The 14706-nt window shown below is 50.7% G+C and overlaps 1 protein-coding gene across 2 annotated transcripts; it reads left to right on the top strand.

The window, feature by feature from the left end:
• Nucleotides 1-2710: 2710 nt before the first annotated feature.
• On the top strand, nucleotides 2711-14380 carry KLF11 (Kruppel like factor 11). Of its 2 annotated transcripts, XM_029232721.1 has the most exons (5): nucleotides 2711-2852; nucleotides 4453-4722; nucleotides 6003-6963; nucleotides 9988-10271; nucleotides 12709-14380. In XM_029232721.1, the coding sequence occupies exons 1-4, from the start codon at nucleotides 2811-2813 to the stop codon at nucleotides 10266-10268; spliced, it is 1554 nt and encodes a 517-aa protein (XP_029088554.1). In that variant the 5' UTR covers nucleotides 2711-2810; the 3' UTR covers nucleotides 10269-10271; nucleotides 12709-14380. The 2 variants fall into 2 exon arrangements, with proteins under 2 accessions (XP_029088554.1, XP_029088553.1); XM_029232720.1 differs by having other exon boundaries at nucleotides 9988-14380.
• Nucleotides 14381-14706: the final 326 nt, after the last annotated feature.

Below are 14706 nucleotides of genomic sequence, written 5' to 3'. Positions count from 1 at the left end.
CTTCAGTTTATAAACATGTCAATATCCACTGACTATAGGCAGGACCAGCATCTGGGATTTGGCAGCAACCACAGGCTGGTGTGTGTGTGTGTGTGTGTGTGTGTGAGACAGAGCGAGAGAGCGAGAGAGCGAGAGAGCGAGAGAGAGAGAGAGAGAGGGGGGGGGGGGGCGGGGGAGAAGGCTTCATGGAGAAGCAGTATCTGGGTAGAGGTGGGGAAGAAGAGAGAAGAGACAAGCATAAGCGAAGACCTGTCTCTCTGTCACAGGGACCGATGCAGGAAGGGTAGGGCCTTACGCTTGAAGAGCCCCGAGCCAGCCTGCTGCCCAAGTTTCCAGGTATTCCTGCTGTCCAGGGAGCAGAAACTGAGCTGGAGGTGAGAGAAGCTTGTGCTCCAGACTCCTGGAGAGTCGATGCCACCTCCTATTCTGCAGAGACATAGCCGGCCACATGGCCTGGCCACATTGGCAGAGCTGGGATTTGCATCCGGGGGTGACTCCAAAACCCTGCACTTAGCACTTGGCTGAGTCGTCCTGCTGTTCGGGGGTCAGGAAGCGCTTTGCTGAGGAGTCACACTGCAGTCTTACAGAGTAAAAGTGGAGAAGGGTTGTGGTGGTCCACACAGAAGGAACGCCACGTACAAAGCAGAAGGCAGTGATCTGACCTGATGTGGGCGGCACAGGGTTCCGTACGGAGGCAATGGGGGCAGGAGGGAAAGGGATTTGGGGAACTGGCCAGAATGATACAGCAAGCACTGGCTGGGGCCTGGTTACGCAGACTCATGGATTCCCACCTAAGGAGTAAGTTTCAGTCCCACAGCTGTTTGGATTCCAAACTGAGGGTTTGATTATGGGTTCGGTACCATCTTTACTTCTGGAAGATCATTGTGGCAGTGAGATGAGGCACAGATTACAGGTGACGAAGCCAGAGGTAGGGGGACCCGTTGGGAAGCAGCGGAATAATTCAGGTGAGAGAAGATGGTGGCTTGGACCAGAGCAGGAGCAGGTGATGGAGAGAAGTTAAGAGTTTGAGAGAGATTTAGGAAGAAGAACACAAAGTAATTGGCAGAAGGAAGCAAGTGCAGGAAAAGGAAGGGTCAAAGGTGACTCTCAGATTTCTGGATGAAGGAATGAGGTATCTGGTGGTGCCCTTCCGGAGGCGAGAAACCCGGATTGGGGTAGAATGGAAGTTCAGTTTCAAGGACATTGAAGTAGAGGGGTCTGCAGCATGTCCAAGTGGGCAGGCCAGGTGGTGTTGGCCTTCATTCACTCATTCAACCAGTGGTTACTGCGTACTTGCAGCGAGCCAGGCACTGGGGGTTCACAGTGAATTAGACAAGGTCCCTAACCTTGGGAGGGTTCCTTCTGGTAGAGAGACAATTAACAAATAACTGAAGAAACAGGAGTTACAGGCCACGAAAGGTACTGCGAAGGATCTGAAGAAGATGAAATGGAGAGAAGCTGCAGGTCAGCCTGTGCTCCCTCTGCCCAGCAGAGCAGGCCTGTTGAGGAACAAGCTGGCCAGAGCCCTGGGTCCCACCTGCTTCCTTATCAGTTTAAGGGGGAGGGCCTGGTGCTCTGAGGGCCTGTTCCTTGGGCCCAGAGCTTCTCTTGCTCAGAGCCAATCCCCACAGTGCAGGGATCCTCTACTTTCACCTGCTCTTAGCTTTTAGGGTCAAGGCTTCCGCACTGTGGCCTCTGCACCGTGCGCTGTGCCGAGCCATATCGAAACCCAGCAAATGTGGGCCACGTGGATGGATGAAGGGCTGTGCAGGTTGTGAGGGTGCACATAAACACAGCCTGCACTTCAGGAACCCGGAGCTGCAGAACTGGATAAACCGCACCCTGAGAAACAGGCAACCGAAGTACTGGGGGAAAAAAAGGTGTCCTAGGCATCGCTCTCATTCAGGCCTGAGAACTTCCCATAGGGGGTGACGCTTACACCTGGTCTGGGAAGAATGGGTTTCACCAGGAGCCTCTCGGGTGGGCACCCGTCTTGCCCTCCACCCCCACTGAGCTAAGCGGAAACTGCAGCCCAGAACTGCCTGGGGACCAGGGTCAGCGGCAGACACAGGCCTAGAAGCTGCGGTAAGAAGCAGATGCAGGCGATGTCACCTGGGGCTAGCCAGCTTTCAAAACTCCTCCAGGCCAGGGATGCACTCCTAAGAGCAACGGTAGATTAATGCCAATTAAAAAACAAGAAAGCAAAATCTGGGTTGAGGTCTCCAGGTGAGCCGCCTCTTCTGGACGGATTCACTTCATGGGGACCTGCGCTCCGGGAGGCTGCGGGCGGTGGCCCCTTTAAGCGTAATCCTCCTCCCAGCCATCCCAACACGCTCGGGGAGTTCCCCGGCCGCAGCTGCGTGGTCCCCGCCGGCCGCGCCGCCGCCACCTTTCCCCTACTTTCCAGGGCCTCAAGCTCCGCCCCCTCGCCGCCACCAAAATACATGCAGCATCCCGCCCTGCCCGATCACGCCGCTGCCAGGCTCTGATCACGCGGCTCCCCGCGGCGCCCATTGGCCGGCGGCGCACGGGCTAGGTGCGCATTGGCTGGCGCCCTCCAGGCCCCGCCCCGTCGGGGCGCGGTGTATTTTGGTTTGCCTCCGCGCTCCGCCCCTGCGGCCGCTCCCTCCCCAGCCGCCCCGCCCCTCCCGCACCGCGAGGGCCGCGCCAGGGCAGAGCCGCGCGGGCGGGCGGAGGCGCACGCCGGCCGCTGGAGCTCCGGGTCGCCGCCGCCCGCCGTGCACGTGCGGCAGCTGCCGTACTGAACTCCCGCCGCGCGGCCGCTTTGTTGCCTCCCGGCCGCCGGCACCATGCACACGCCGGCCTCCGCGGGCTCGGGCGACGCACGCGCGGTGAGTGGCCTCCCATTGGAGCGAGGGGCGAGGCGGGGACGCGCTGCCAGTGCGGGCCCAGGGCGCGGAGGAGGCCAAGGCGCGCGGGGCATAACCGCGCGCGCACCGTTAGGAGCCCGGGCGGCTTCGGGAGTCGAGAGGGGCGGTGGCCGCACGAGGCCGCGCCGGGAGGGGCGGGAAGTGGGCGTGTGCATCGCGCTGCTCTCTGCGCAGCTTTGTCTACCGCTCCCGCAGCGGCCCCGCCCCGCCGGCTTCAGGTGCGGGGCTATTTCCAGCCATGACGTTACCAGGCCCTGAGGAGGTGGCCGTTGGGTGGGGCGCGGCTGGCGGGAACGCGGCACGCGGGCGGCGGGGGCGGGGCGCCGGCGAAGGGGCAAGGACTGTGGGAACGCGGCGCACGGGCGGTGGAAAGGGTGAGGGGGCGGGGCAACGGCTGGCGGGAAGGTGGGGGCGGGGCAAGGGCTGTGGGAACGTGGGGGCGGGGCAAGGGGCGGGGAAAAGGCCGGCGGGAAGGCTGCACGGGGCGGGGGGCGGGCCCCGGCGCCTCAACCCTGGCGGGCTCCAGTCGGGGCCTGAGGGCTACGAGGAGTTCGCTGGTTGGACCTGGGACCTAGTCGAGCCGCGCGGACCGCTGAGAGGCCGAGAGAGAGGTGTGGGAGCCCCGCGCCGCCCTTTCCCTGCCCGCCTGTGGGCTAAGCAGGCGGCAGCCCGCACGTCTGTGACTTCGCAGTTCGTTCCGAGGCCCGGGCTGCGGGCAGAAGTGGGGCTAGAGCGGCGTTTGTAAAGGCGGCGGCGTTGCCTGTGTGCTTTGGGGGACACCTGGGCAGGACAGGTTGGATGTTTAGGCAAACTGAGTGGAAGTGTGTATCTTAGTAGATGTAAAATTTCTCTGCGAAGAGATCAGTTAGTTTCAGTCGCTTCCCGCCCCGCTCTTGCTTGACAAGAGACGGTCTGCTGCGCTGGAAAGTCCTCGGGGCCCGGGCTTGTGGCACATCTTACACTTTCTTTCTCTCCCCGCGCTGGCCTTGTGGCGTGAATCGGTGCTCCTGGGTGTGGGGACCGGGGCTGAGCCAGTGCAGGCTCTCCCAACCAGGGCTCTGCTGAGTGACGGTCTCACTGGTGTGGAGCCTCCTGGGTTGTCGCAGATGCGTCTGTGGGGACGCTCTGGTGGCTTCGCTGACTCAGAAGGGCTGCGCTCTCATCTTACCCAACCTCAGCCATCAGTGTCTTTTTCTCCTCCCCCGGGGACAGTTTGGTACTAGCCACTGCAGCTCACACCTCTGGAAGTGTTATTAATCATTTCCCGAAGGAGAAGCTAGCTTAATAACGTTTGTTAACAGTCAGGATTTTCCGTGGAAGCCGCTGGCGGACCGAGTCCATTCCTCCTCCTCCCCCCACCGCCCCCCCACCCCCCGCTGCAGAACGCTGGCTCGGAGCGAGTGGTCCTCGGCGCTCGGCAGGCATCCTTCCCAGGAAGCCAGAGCGCGTGCGCGTGCTGCCGGGGGCGGGGCGGGCTTCTGGTGTGCGCGTCCCCGTGCTGTCCCGGTGCCCCCCTCCCTGTGTTTCCAGGGACTCAGCCGCTGTGTTGTGTCGACTTTAGGTTGACATCATGGACATATGCGAGTCAATCCTGGAGAGGAAGCGGCATGACAGCGAGAGGTCTACGTGCAGCATCTTGGAGCAGAACGACATGGAAGCTGTCGAGGCTCTTGTTTGTATGAGCTCCTGGGGTCAGAGATCCCAGAAAGGGGACTTGTTAAAGATAAGACCCCTCACACCTGTCTCTGACTCTGGGGATGTTTCCACCATTGTGCACGTGGACGCAGCCACACCCGAGTTACCAAAGGATTTCCATTCTTTATCAACTCTGGTAAGAGGAGGGGGAGAGGAGCGATTTGTGCAATGGCTGGAGTACCTTCAGTAAACATGCTGAAGAGCTCCTGGGGAGATTCACCCGATGCTGGCAAGCAAGTTCATACCCTCCCCTGTATGGGTCCTAGGGGTGAAAACTTCTTTTATCTCTTGAAAATATGCTTTCCATTGATTGATCATAGCTTGCAGCCACGGGGTGAAAATGTCCATAGGCTGAAACGTACAGATTAATGGGAGAAAGCAAAAGGTACTCATTTCCCTGGGGAACTGAGGGTGGAGGCTTAGGTTCCCCAGATACCCCAGGCCAGGGTCAGGATCCGCTGCCACAGCTGGGGAAAGCCTGTGCTTTGGCACCAGACAGCCTTTGTTAGCTGGGTTGAGACCCTGGCCTCTGCCACCCTGTGGCAGCCAGCTTCTTTCTTGGGTGAGTTGGGTGTAGTCAAGCACTGGTTTTGGTTTTTGTTTTCTTAACTTGCTACAGCTCTGAAGTTACTGGGGAAAACTGCTTCGCAACTTGGAGAAGTCAAGAGCTGTCAGTTGCTAACAAAACTGAAAATTATAATCTAATTGTCCTGGGCTGGAAGCCTGCCCTGGAAGAAGAGTGTGGAAAACCGACTTGGAGAGAGAGGGATGAGAAGGGACTTGGGGGTAGTGGAGGGGATTGTACAGGTAGTGGGCCTGGCTGCCCAGAGCATGTCACAGCGTTGGGATCGTCCACTGAGAGGCTGAAGATAAGTGGGAGTGGTGGGGGAGGTGTTACAGAGGGTCACTGTAGGCAGAACCCCTGGTTAGAGCAGGGCCTTTTATGGATCATTCTGACAGGTTTTACCTCTCATCCAGTAGGCACAGGATACGTGTGTGATTGATTGGATATGTGTGTGTTAAATGATTACCACCGAGATTTTAAAAAAATTTTGAGAATCTAAAATTATTGTGTAAAGCTTTCATCTTGAATATAAGTTTGATTTCTCATTTGCAGCCCTAATATGCAAATTGTTCATTTCAGTAGCTGTGCGAGGCCAGGAATGGCACTGGCGTCCTTATAACCGAGCAGATGGATGGGTTTGAGAGAGGTGGGGAAAGGGGGAGAAAGCTAGAAAGTAAAGTGTCTCGTGCAGCTTTTATATCCACTGGGTGTGATTGTGAGCAGACTTTGACCAGTCTTTTCTAGATACTTCTTTGTAAAGACCTTGGGGACAACATGATCAAAGTAAGTTCCTTAAAATTTAACCAAAACAACCTTTTCACACAGTACTTTTTTCTTTTTTTTTTTTAAAGTGCATGACTCCTCCTCAGAGCCCTGACCTCCTGGAGCCGTCAACAGGGACAGTTGTTCCTTCCCAAGTAACTGATTCCAAAGCACCCGTGGTTGTGGCTTTCCCCCCAGCCTCTACTGGGGCAGCCGGAGTGCTGAGCAGGAGGGCAGAGAGCGCCCTGCCTGGTTTGAAGGCAGAGCTGCTGGAGCCAGCTGTCAGCCCTCACTGCAGGGCCACGGTGACAAGTGTCATTTGCTACACTGGGGGGAGTCCTGCTTCTGCCCACGTTCCTACCACCCAGACTCAAGCACACCAACTTTCGGCCAATGCGGAAGGAGAAGCGCAGTTTTTGGGGCGTGTTGAAGCTGTGCAGGACACACACCTCACAGACAGTGTGCTCAGCGTTAACTCAGCGTCCTGTCAGCCTTGTTTGCACAAGTCCAGTGGCCTGAGCCCCACCAAAGACCAGCAGGCAGGGTGGCCCGTTGCAATTCAGACCTGCTCACCAAAGAATTATGAAAATGACTTGCCAAGGAAAGCCACCCCTCTGATTTCTGTCCCCATTCCTAGTCCCCCTGTCCTTTGCCAAATGATCCCTGTGACTGGACAAAGTGGCATGTTATCAGCTTTTTTGAAGCCACCTCCCCAAGTGTCTGCAGGGACTGTCAAACCCATCTTACCCCACGCTGCTCCAGTGCCCCAGCCTGTGTTCGTGGGACCGTCTGTGCCTCAGGGAACTGTGATGTTGGTTCTGCCCCAGGGGGCCCTCCCGCAGCCTGCCACGTGTTCGTCGAGTGGAATGGCTGTTGGGAATACCAAGTTACTGCCCCTTGCCCCTGCTCCAGTGTTCATTGCATCCAGTCAGAACTGCGCCCCTCAGGTAGACTTTTCCCGAAGGAGGAACTATGTTTGCAACTTCCCAGGCTGCCAGAAAACCTACTTCAAAAGTTCCCACCTCAAGGCTCATCTTCGCACTCACACAGGTGAGAACTGAAGCAGGTAGGGCATAGGGAATGTCGGATCCCGTGATCGGGAAACACACGTCCAGCCGCCTTTGAGTGGGAGCGAAGCTGAGAACCGCTGGAGAAGGTGGCCATCTTTCTTTGGTTCTGAAAAGCCTTCATAGTCTTGGGGTGAACGTTAGTACAGCTGTCAGTGGTTTTCCTGGAACATGGTATCTGGTCACCCCAGTAGCTAAAATGTAATATAGTTCTGTGATTGTGAACCTGTGATTGAGAGAGGCTTTTAGGGTGAGGCTCACATTCCCCCTTTCTCTTCACATTGCAGTAGATGTTCCTTCTTTGCATTTTAGAAAGTGTCCATTCACGTTCAATAAACATCAGTGTGACTGACTTAGGCTTACTATGGGGAAAGAGCTCTCCAAAGTATGGAAAAGTTTGAATTCTAGAATATTTGAACTTTAAAGGAATATTGTTTTTTTATTTTTGGAAATATGTGGTTTTAATTCAGAAGGACTCACAAAAGAAACTAACTAAAATGACTTAATGATTTCTCCATTGTCCCGTCAGATCCAGTAGAGTTTTCGGCAGTGATGGAAATGTTCTCTGTCCATTAGGAGGGTAGCCACTAGCCACACACACTTGAAATGTGAACAGTGTGTCTGAGGAACGGAAGTTTACGTTTTCATTAAGGTTGCATTTATATAGCTACATGGGGCTGGTGGCTACCATGTTTAGCGGAGGTGTGAGGTTGCCTGGTAGGTAGAACTTCTGCTGTAGTTGATTAGGGCAGAACGTCTCAGGTGTTCTGAGACACTCTTGTTCTTTGAGTTAGTGTCACTTGTTTTGTTTTCAAGGGTCCTGTGGTTAAATAGTCTGCTTGTTAAACTCACCTTTCAAAGGTTCACGCACATATGTACATATAATAAGCCCAGTTAACAGGTCGCAGGTTCTGCAGTAAAGATGTGCTTCGTAAGCTGTCTTGATCGTGGAACCCCAGATGTCGGCTAGTGGCCTGGAGGACAGCAGTGAATTGTGAAATACAGTTTAGGAAAGGCTGAATTGGAGGGAGTTGTCATAGTACTTTACTTTGAAATGCTTTCCTGGTAGAGTCGTTTCTAATTAACACATTAGAACTCCAATCGTGGCAGCTCCCGCTTGCAGAATGAAGCCGCATCTGGAAGGCGGGCCTTACGGAAGGAGCCCTGCTGTCCTCCACACTGCGGAAGGGGCTGTGTGCTTCCGGGCTAAGGCCCCAAACCTGGCCTGTGAAGAACTTGCCTCTCTCTGCCTTTACCATCTCTCTCCAGTTCCACATTTCTGCCCTTCACCCTCTGCCCTCTGCCTGTCTCTACTTACTGAAAACCCTTTAAGGGCTGTCCCAAAGTTAGTTCTTAGAACTCTCCTGATCTCTCCTTCTTTATTTGACCCTGGTGGTTTGTTGTGTGTTTCACCTTATTCTCCCTTTGTATTTTTAGTTACTTACATAGGTGTCTGATCTCACTGGATATAGACTCTTGGTGTCTGTCCCAAGAGCCTGACGCTAGTCATTGGTGATGCAGGGTCGCTGTCATGGCTGTATCGGTGTGAACGGGCACCCCTAAGGGGCTCATTGACTTGGCAAGCCCTGCTTTTCACTGAGACTGCTGAGGTGAACTTCAGATCACATCCAAACACAGATTCCACATGTGGGGAAGCGCAGTGGAATGAGGTTTTACTGTTTATTCAGTCAGCTTCCCTTGGTAGGAAGATAAGGTGATCATACAAGCTCTTTTCAGGTTTCCCAAAGTACTTACATTTAAGTAACCATAAAGGTTCTGAAGAATCAGATTCTTATGTTATTTCACAAACACTAAATTGGAGTTTTTATAAGAAATAGAAATCTTGGATAAGTTTACCTTAGATAAGATAGTTTTTCACTGTACCAACATGAAAATTTGTTTAATTAGGATACGGTCGAGTGAGCAAAGGCTACATTTTTGACATGCTGAAAACATAGGGCACTTTGTAAATCCCATGCCAAAGGGTGGTGGTTCTCTGTCCAACATCTGGCCATCTGGTATGCTGCCAGCACTGGTGGTAGTTTCCTGGGAACAGGTAACCTTATGCTTTCAACATGGGGTCTTTGAAATCCATCACAGCATCACTGTGATAATGAATTTTCCTTTTAAATCAGCTTTGAAAAACATCAGATACTTAGTTGATCTCTCTCCAACACTCATTCATTCAAAACCATTTATTCACCACCTGTCATACAAAGTGCTGTGCTGGGGGTTAAACTGTACATAGATGGATGAACTAGACAAGTCGTAAACCTTCGGGAAGGTAGGTCACATGACAGCACGCAACAGCATTTATCAAATCCCTTCACAAGGTTGCACAAGCGGTCTGTGGTGGTCACAACCTGGTCAAGATCAGGGCTTCAGGATGCAGGAGACGGAGCATTCCTGCTGGCTGGAAAGGCCCAGGATTCTGCGGACAAGGGCTTCCCACTCACCCCTGTACCTCCAGGAAGACACAGTACGGGCAGGACACCTGCCGGGTGCTCTGAAACTTTGAGTGAATGACAGATGCTTGAAGCTTGTAACAACAAGAAGGTAGCTGTTAGAATTCTAACCTGTTTTGCAATTAACCTCTTTGTCAGTGTCATAACAGATATGAAGATGGAATTAATGATTCTGAGAAGTCTTGCAGGTGCTAGGAGGGATTTTTTTTATATGTGCAGCTTCCAGAGAGGGAAGGAGTCATTCCTTTCAAGAATTTACCTCCTACCCCAAGTTCACAGTCAAAGATTTATTTAAAAATATCTTTAGAAGGATTAGATTAGTTTGATGTCTTTGGGCCCTGACATATTACATCTTAGGTGTGGCAGGAAGAAATGCATCTTGGACGATTTCTTGACTTCCAAACAACCTGATACCAGAATAATAGGATATTACTTGCTGCTTAGGTTTTGATGAATACAGTTTTAAAACGACATGAATTAACCTGTCCAATAAGGTGCTGAGCATTTATGTTTTCTTTACTTTGTGTTTTCTTATCTCTCAGGAGAGAAACCTTTCACCTGTAGCTGGGATGGCTGTGATAAAAAATTTGCTCGTTCAGATGAACTCTCTCGCCACCGCAGAACTCACACTGGGGAGAAGAAGTTTGTATGCCCAGTGTGTGATCGGCGTTTCATGCGCAGCGACCACTTGACAAAGCATGCCCGGCGCCATATGACCACCAAGAAGATCCCTGGCTGGCAGGCGGAGGTTGGCAAACTGAACAGAATTGCCTCAGCAGAGAATCCTGGGAGCCCGCTGGTGCACCTGCCGGCCTCTGCATGAAAGGTCCTCCAGGGAGTTGTGGATGGGAATTTTTCAAAGCCTTTTTTCAGGAATGGAAGTGATGGTTTTCTCTCCAAAAGAAATTGTCTTGAGGGCTAGGGGAGCTGGTTCTGATGAAAGTATGTTAACTTGTCTTTTTTGGTGGGGAACCCTGTTCAATATCTTTTGTAGTTTCAGAAGTTGTTTTAAGGAAAATGGAAGAAAATTTGATAATCTAAATCACCAGCATTCAAACATTTCGGCAATAAATTTTACAAAATCTGGATTGTTTTACAACCTTCCTACTCCTGTTTTGTAGAAATGAGACACGTTACTAATTTTTATACTGTTTTTTATTAAAAAAAATTTATATTGTTGGTTCCCAAATTACCAATTTCTATATAGATGATTTTACAATCTTCTTTTCAATGTTTAACAATGTTTTTATAATAACCCTACTTTTAGTAAAGTTGGCACATTATTCAGACAAACTTTACAACTTTGTAATCAGGCCTTTTAGATCTAAGAATTTTTTAGAATCAGAACTGGTTGAATAGGGGCCTCTTAAAGAAATGGGGGGAAAAAACTTTGCAGTCAGCTTCTTCATAACATTTTCAAGGGAAATTCCAGACAACTATTTCTTTAAGGCTGTAGCCCAAGGAATTAAAATTTTCATTAAGTAGACCTTAGTCACCTGTGTCCATGGTGTGACTTGTGAAGAATGTACCCCAGAGATTAACTTAAAATACTCGGTAGATACCTGGTGAGCAGAGAGCTGATGTAGGGTCTGAGTGTCTGTACTCTGCTGAGAGCAGACCGTTCAGAGTCTCCTGTTTGTACCTCAAACCCCCAAAAAAGAAAATGTAAGCACTTAAACCCAGCTGCTTTGTCAGTTGTCAGTTTTGACTTCTTTTGCTGTGGCCTTATCCAAGTGTTTTGTGGGTAGAGTAACTTCTTAGAGAAAAAGATGGCCTTAGTAGTTGGAGGAACTTTCCACCAAAGTAAAGCTTATGTAAGGTGAAGCGGACATGCGTATGGTCCAGCTCCAGTGTTCTGATTCCTTTATTTATTAAGTATTAAGAACGACGGGAAATGCAAGTTACACTAAGCGGCAGTAATACTACCAAGCTGTCCTTTCATTCATTTTGTTTGAAGGAAATTGTTTTGATCAAACAGAAAATTACTTGGAATGGGGTATTTTGCAGTCTGGCTAGAGAATAGACCATGGGCATCACTTTGAAGCTGTGAGCACAGGTCCTAGCATTACAGAGACTGCGCCCCAGTGTCCAGGTGTCCAGGAAGCTGCTGAGACTGCTTTGGTTGGGCAGCGTTGGGAATCCAGGCAAGAGAGTGCATGTAAGGAACACGGTGATATTGCTCTGCCCTTCGAGCCTGGGAATGGTTTTTATTGTGCCGTATGTATTTAGATTTTTGTCTTTGCCTCTTATTTATTTGCATTTACCTTTATTAAAATGACGGTAAGGTGAAATATTGAATAAATATCAGGTTTTGTGTTCAGGTCTTTTTAGTCTAATAACCCTTGCCTGGTCATTCATTGTATGTTACTTGATACCCATGAAGTACCAACCGCTAATTGACATACAGGTCTGTAAGCGCCGGCTGTGTGTTTAGTAGGCTTCCGTGTCTTTGGAGACTTCTGTAATTGAGTATTCCTACTGGTCATGAGACATGCTACAGTTGGAAGAGAACCAGAATTAAATGTCTATAGTTCGTGATTCCCCACCACCCAGTTCTTTCTTGCACTTATATCTTAAATCAGCATAAACATTTCTTTGTGTATGCTGTAAGTGGCATTAAATCTGGATATCTTTAATTATACAAAGTAATGTTAGTCCTGCTAAAGTTCTGGTAGATAATACAACGTCTTTGAGTATTTGGTTGCTTGTCACCTAGAACTTCATTCTCTGAGCAGTGTTGTTGCTAAAGGATAGATGTGTTAAAAAAAAAAAAGTTTTGATTTACACTTCCATTTCCTGATTAGACTTTGAAATACCTTCTGTAAACAACATTTTTGGCCCTCTGTTGATTGAAAGATTGTAAATTGGGAAACAGCTTCATCTGAAAAATGCAACGTGAGAACCAGAACCCCGCGGTGCGTGTTCAGCGTGGAGTCCCTCCGCTGCAGCCCGGGCATCGGAGGAGGGCGCGGGCGGCACGTCCCCCAGTGCACTTTACTGCCTGAGCAGTTTTGCTTGATCTTTTTTGACTTTGAGCCTTTCAAGTAGTTAATAAAATGTTAAATGTTTCAGAATTATGTTTTATGTAACAGACTTTGACTTATTATTTAAATGAATATGTGTGATGTAACTTTTTTCTTTGCATCATATAAAACTTTTTTGATTTGCAAACTGGACTTGTGTCCTGTGTCATTTAACTGCACTCCGGTGTACCCAGTGCCTGACCCTCCTCTTTGTTTTCTTGGGTTCTGTTCTGCTTTCAGGGCACCCTTTGGCTTCTTTGGAGGGTCCTTTGTGAAAGAAATGTGTGAAGGAGCAGCTTCTGTGTTGGCCAACTTGATGTCAGGACCGGTCTTGGCAGTAGAGGACTGTGGCTGCTGGGTAACCCGTGACCCTCATCCTCATGCCCTCCGTGTGTCAAGAGGGGAGTATGGGAGGCAGCCTCTTCCCTCCCTTCCCCCACCCCCAGCCCAGGCTTTAAAGGTACGTCAGGGAGCCACAGTCTCCGCTCCTGCCCCTGGAGTACGTTCTCTCTCGAGCCCGCCCTGCTGGGGCTGTGCATCCACGTCCCTCGAGGGGAGGCCCCGTGGGTGTGGCCAGGCACTCGCGTGGGCTCAGCTCCTGGTGCCCATCGTGCTTGTCTATGAACGGCACTGGACAGGGTTGGTGGGTTCCCCTGCAGGCCGCACCATGCTGCTCTCCTCTTACCTCGCTGCTCCTTCGCCAGTCCCCCTCCTCTCCCTGACCCCTCTTCTATTCCCCTCACAACCTTGGTGATCTTTTCCAGCCTTGGGACTTAGATAAAAATAACTTCTCTACCATGAAGAGCCCTGCATGTATGTCTCTCCTTTACACTCCACACCTGGCTTCAAATTCCTGTGTCCAGCTCTCTGCTTGACACCTGTCTAACCAGAATCCCAAACTTGAGACGACTGAACTCCCCTTCTCCTCCACACTTGCTTTTCTCACAGTGACCCCGCTGCCTTTAAAAAGGACAAGGAGTCCATCCTTCTAGCTGTTCAGGTGCAAAACCTTGGAGGCGCCCTGGGCTCCTTTCCCGTCCACAGCCAGTCTGTCACTACCCTGTTGACTGACTGCCTTCCCAAGCCAACCATTCTGGAATGTGATTCCATAAGCCACGCTAGTCCTGGTTATGCGTGTGTGCGTGTGTGTGTGCAGGTGTGTGGGGAGGCGGTAAAGGATCACAATGCGCTTTGCATTTAGCAATCCACTTAGAAAAGTCTCTCCAACTCCAAGCCCCTTTGTGCCTAGGTGCCGGCCACACACCTGTTAGCCTCAACTTTGTGACTCTGTACCTGCTCTCCTCCCTCTGTGCCACCAAGATTTTACTTTCTGGCTGTAACATCCACTGTTCCTTTGCTTTCAACCTGCCTCTTTGTTTAGGGACTTTTTAAATTAAGGACTTCAGACATGTTGCTAACACCCAGGCCCCATCCTGGGAGGAAGTTCGGGCACCAAGGACACCACACCCCAGGGGGGTGAGACACACTCAGTCCCTGCTAAGTTAGGGAGGCTCGTTCTCAAAAGCCTCTCACCACTCTGTAGGAAGCCTAGTTGTCCCAGAATTGCCCAGAGCTGGCTCTGCAAACAGGTTTCCTCTCCCCAGCGTGTTCTCATCTCAGCAGACAAACTGGTCAACAAGCAAAGATGATAAGGAAGAAACAAGTTATAAAATAAACGTCACAGGGATGTAAGGTACAGCATAAGGAATATAGTCAATAATACCGTAATAACTTTCTATGGTGACAGACGGTAATTAGACTTACTGGGGTCAGCATTACGCAATGTAGAAAAATATCAAATCACTATGTTGTACACCTGAAACTAATATAATATTGTAGACTATAATTTAATTTAAAAAAAGAAGACTGTGTTTTTTTAAAAAAAGAAACAGGTTGCTACAAGTCCAGTGGTGCTGGGGGAGCAGACGCACAGGCAGAGTGAGATGACGACAAGGTGGGGCAGTGGCAGCTAAGCTCTCACCGCCCAGCTCTGGTGGTAGCCTCTGGGAGCCTTCCCAGGGCTCCCCTTCTCTGGACTCCTTCAAGACTAGAGGTTCTAACCACTCGGAAGAACTTGCCAGTTTTATTGAATTTGATTTTAAGTCTTGTGGGTCCCACAAGACTTGTGGATGGGTGGGTAGGGGTATAGATGGATGGATGGATGGATGGATGGATGGATGTGATATGATTTCTATCACGGGGCAGCTTACATTTTAGCAGGTAGATTAGATTTGCAAT

The sequence above is a fragment of the Monodon monoceros genome, unplaced genomic scaffold (genome assembly GCF_005190385.1).
Source record: "Monodon monoceros isolate NGI ecotype Baffin Bay Population unplaced genomic scaffold, NGI_Narwhal_1 Super_Scaffold_19, whole genome shotgun sequence".
Classification (NCBI taxonomy): Eukaryota; Metazoa; Chordata; class Mammalia; order Artiodactyla; family Monodontidae; genus Monodon; species Monodon monoceros.
This window is presented reverse-complemented; position numbering and strand designations above follow the sequence as displayed.

Excerpts from the sequence above, each read along its gene's own strand:
- KLF11 (XM_029232721.1), top strand. The coding sequence starts at position 2,811 with ATGCACACGCCGGCCTCCGCGGGCTCGGGCGACGCACGCGCG. Across the intron at positions 4,723-6,002 it reads TCCATTCTTTATCAACTCTG|TGCATGACTCCTCCTCAGAG; the intron begins GTAAGAGGAGGG and ends TTTTTTTTAAAG. Across the intron at positions 6,964-9,987 it reads TCATCTTCGCACTCACACAG|GAGAGAAACCTTTCACCTGT; the intron begins GTGAGAACTGAA and ends CTTATCTCTCAG.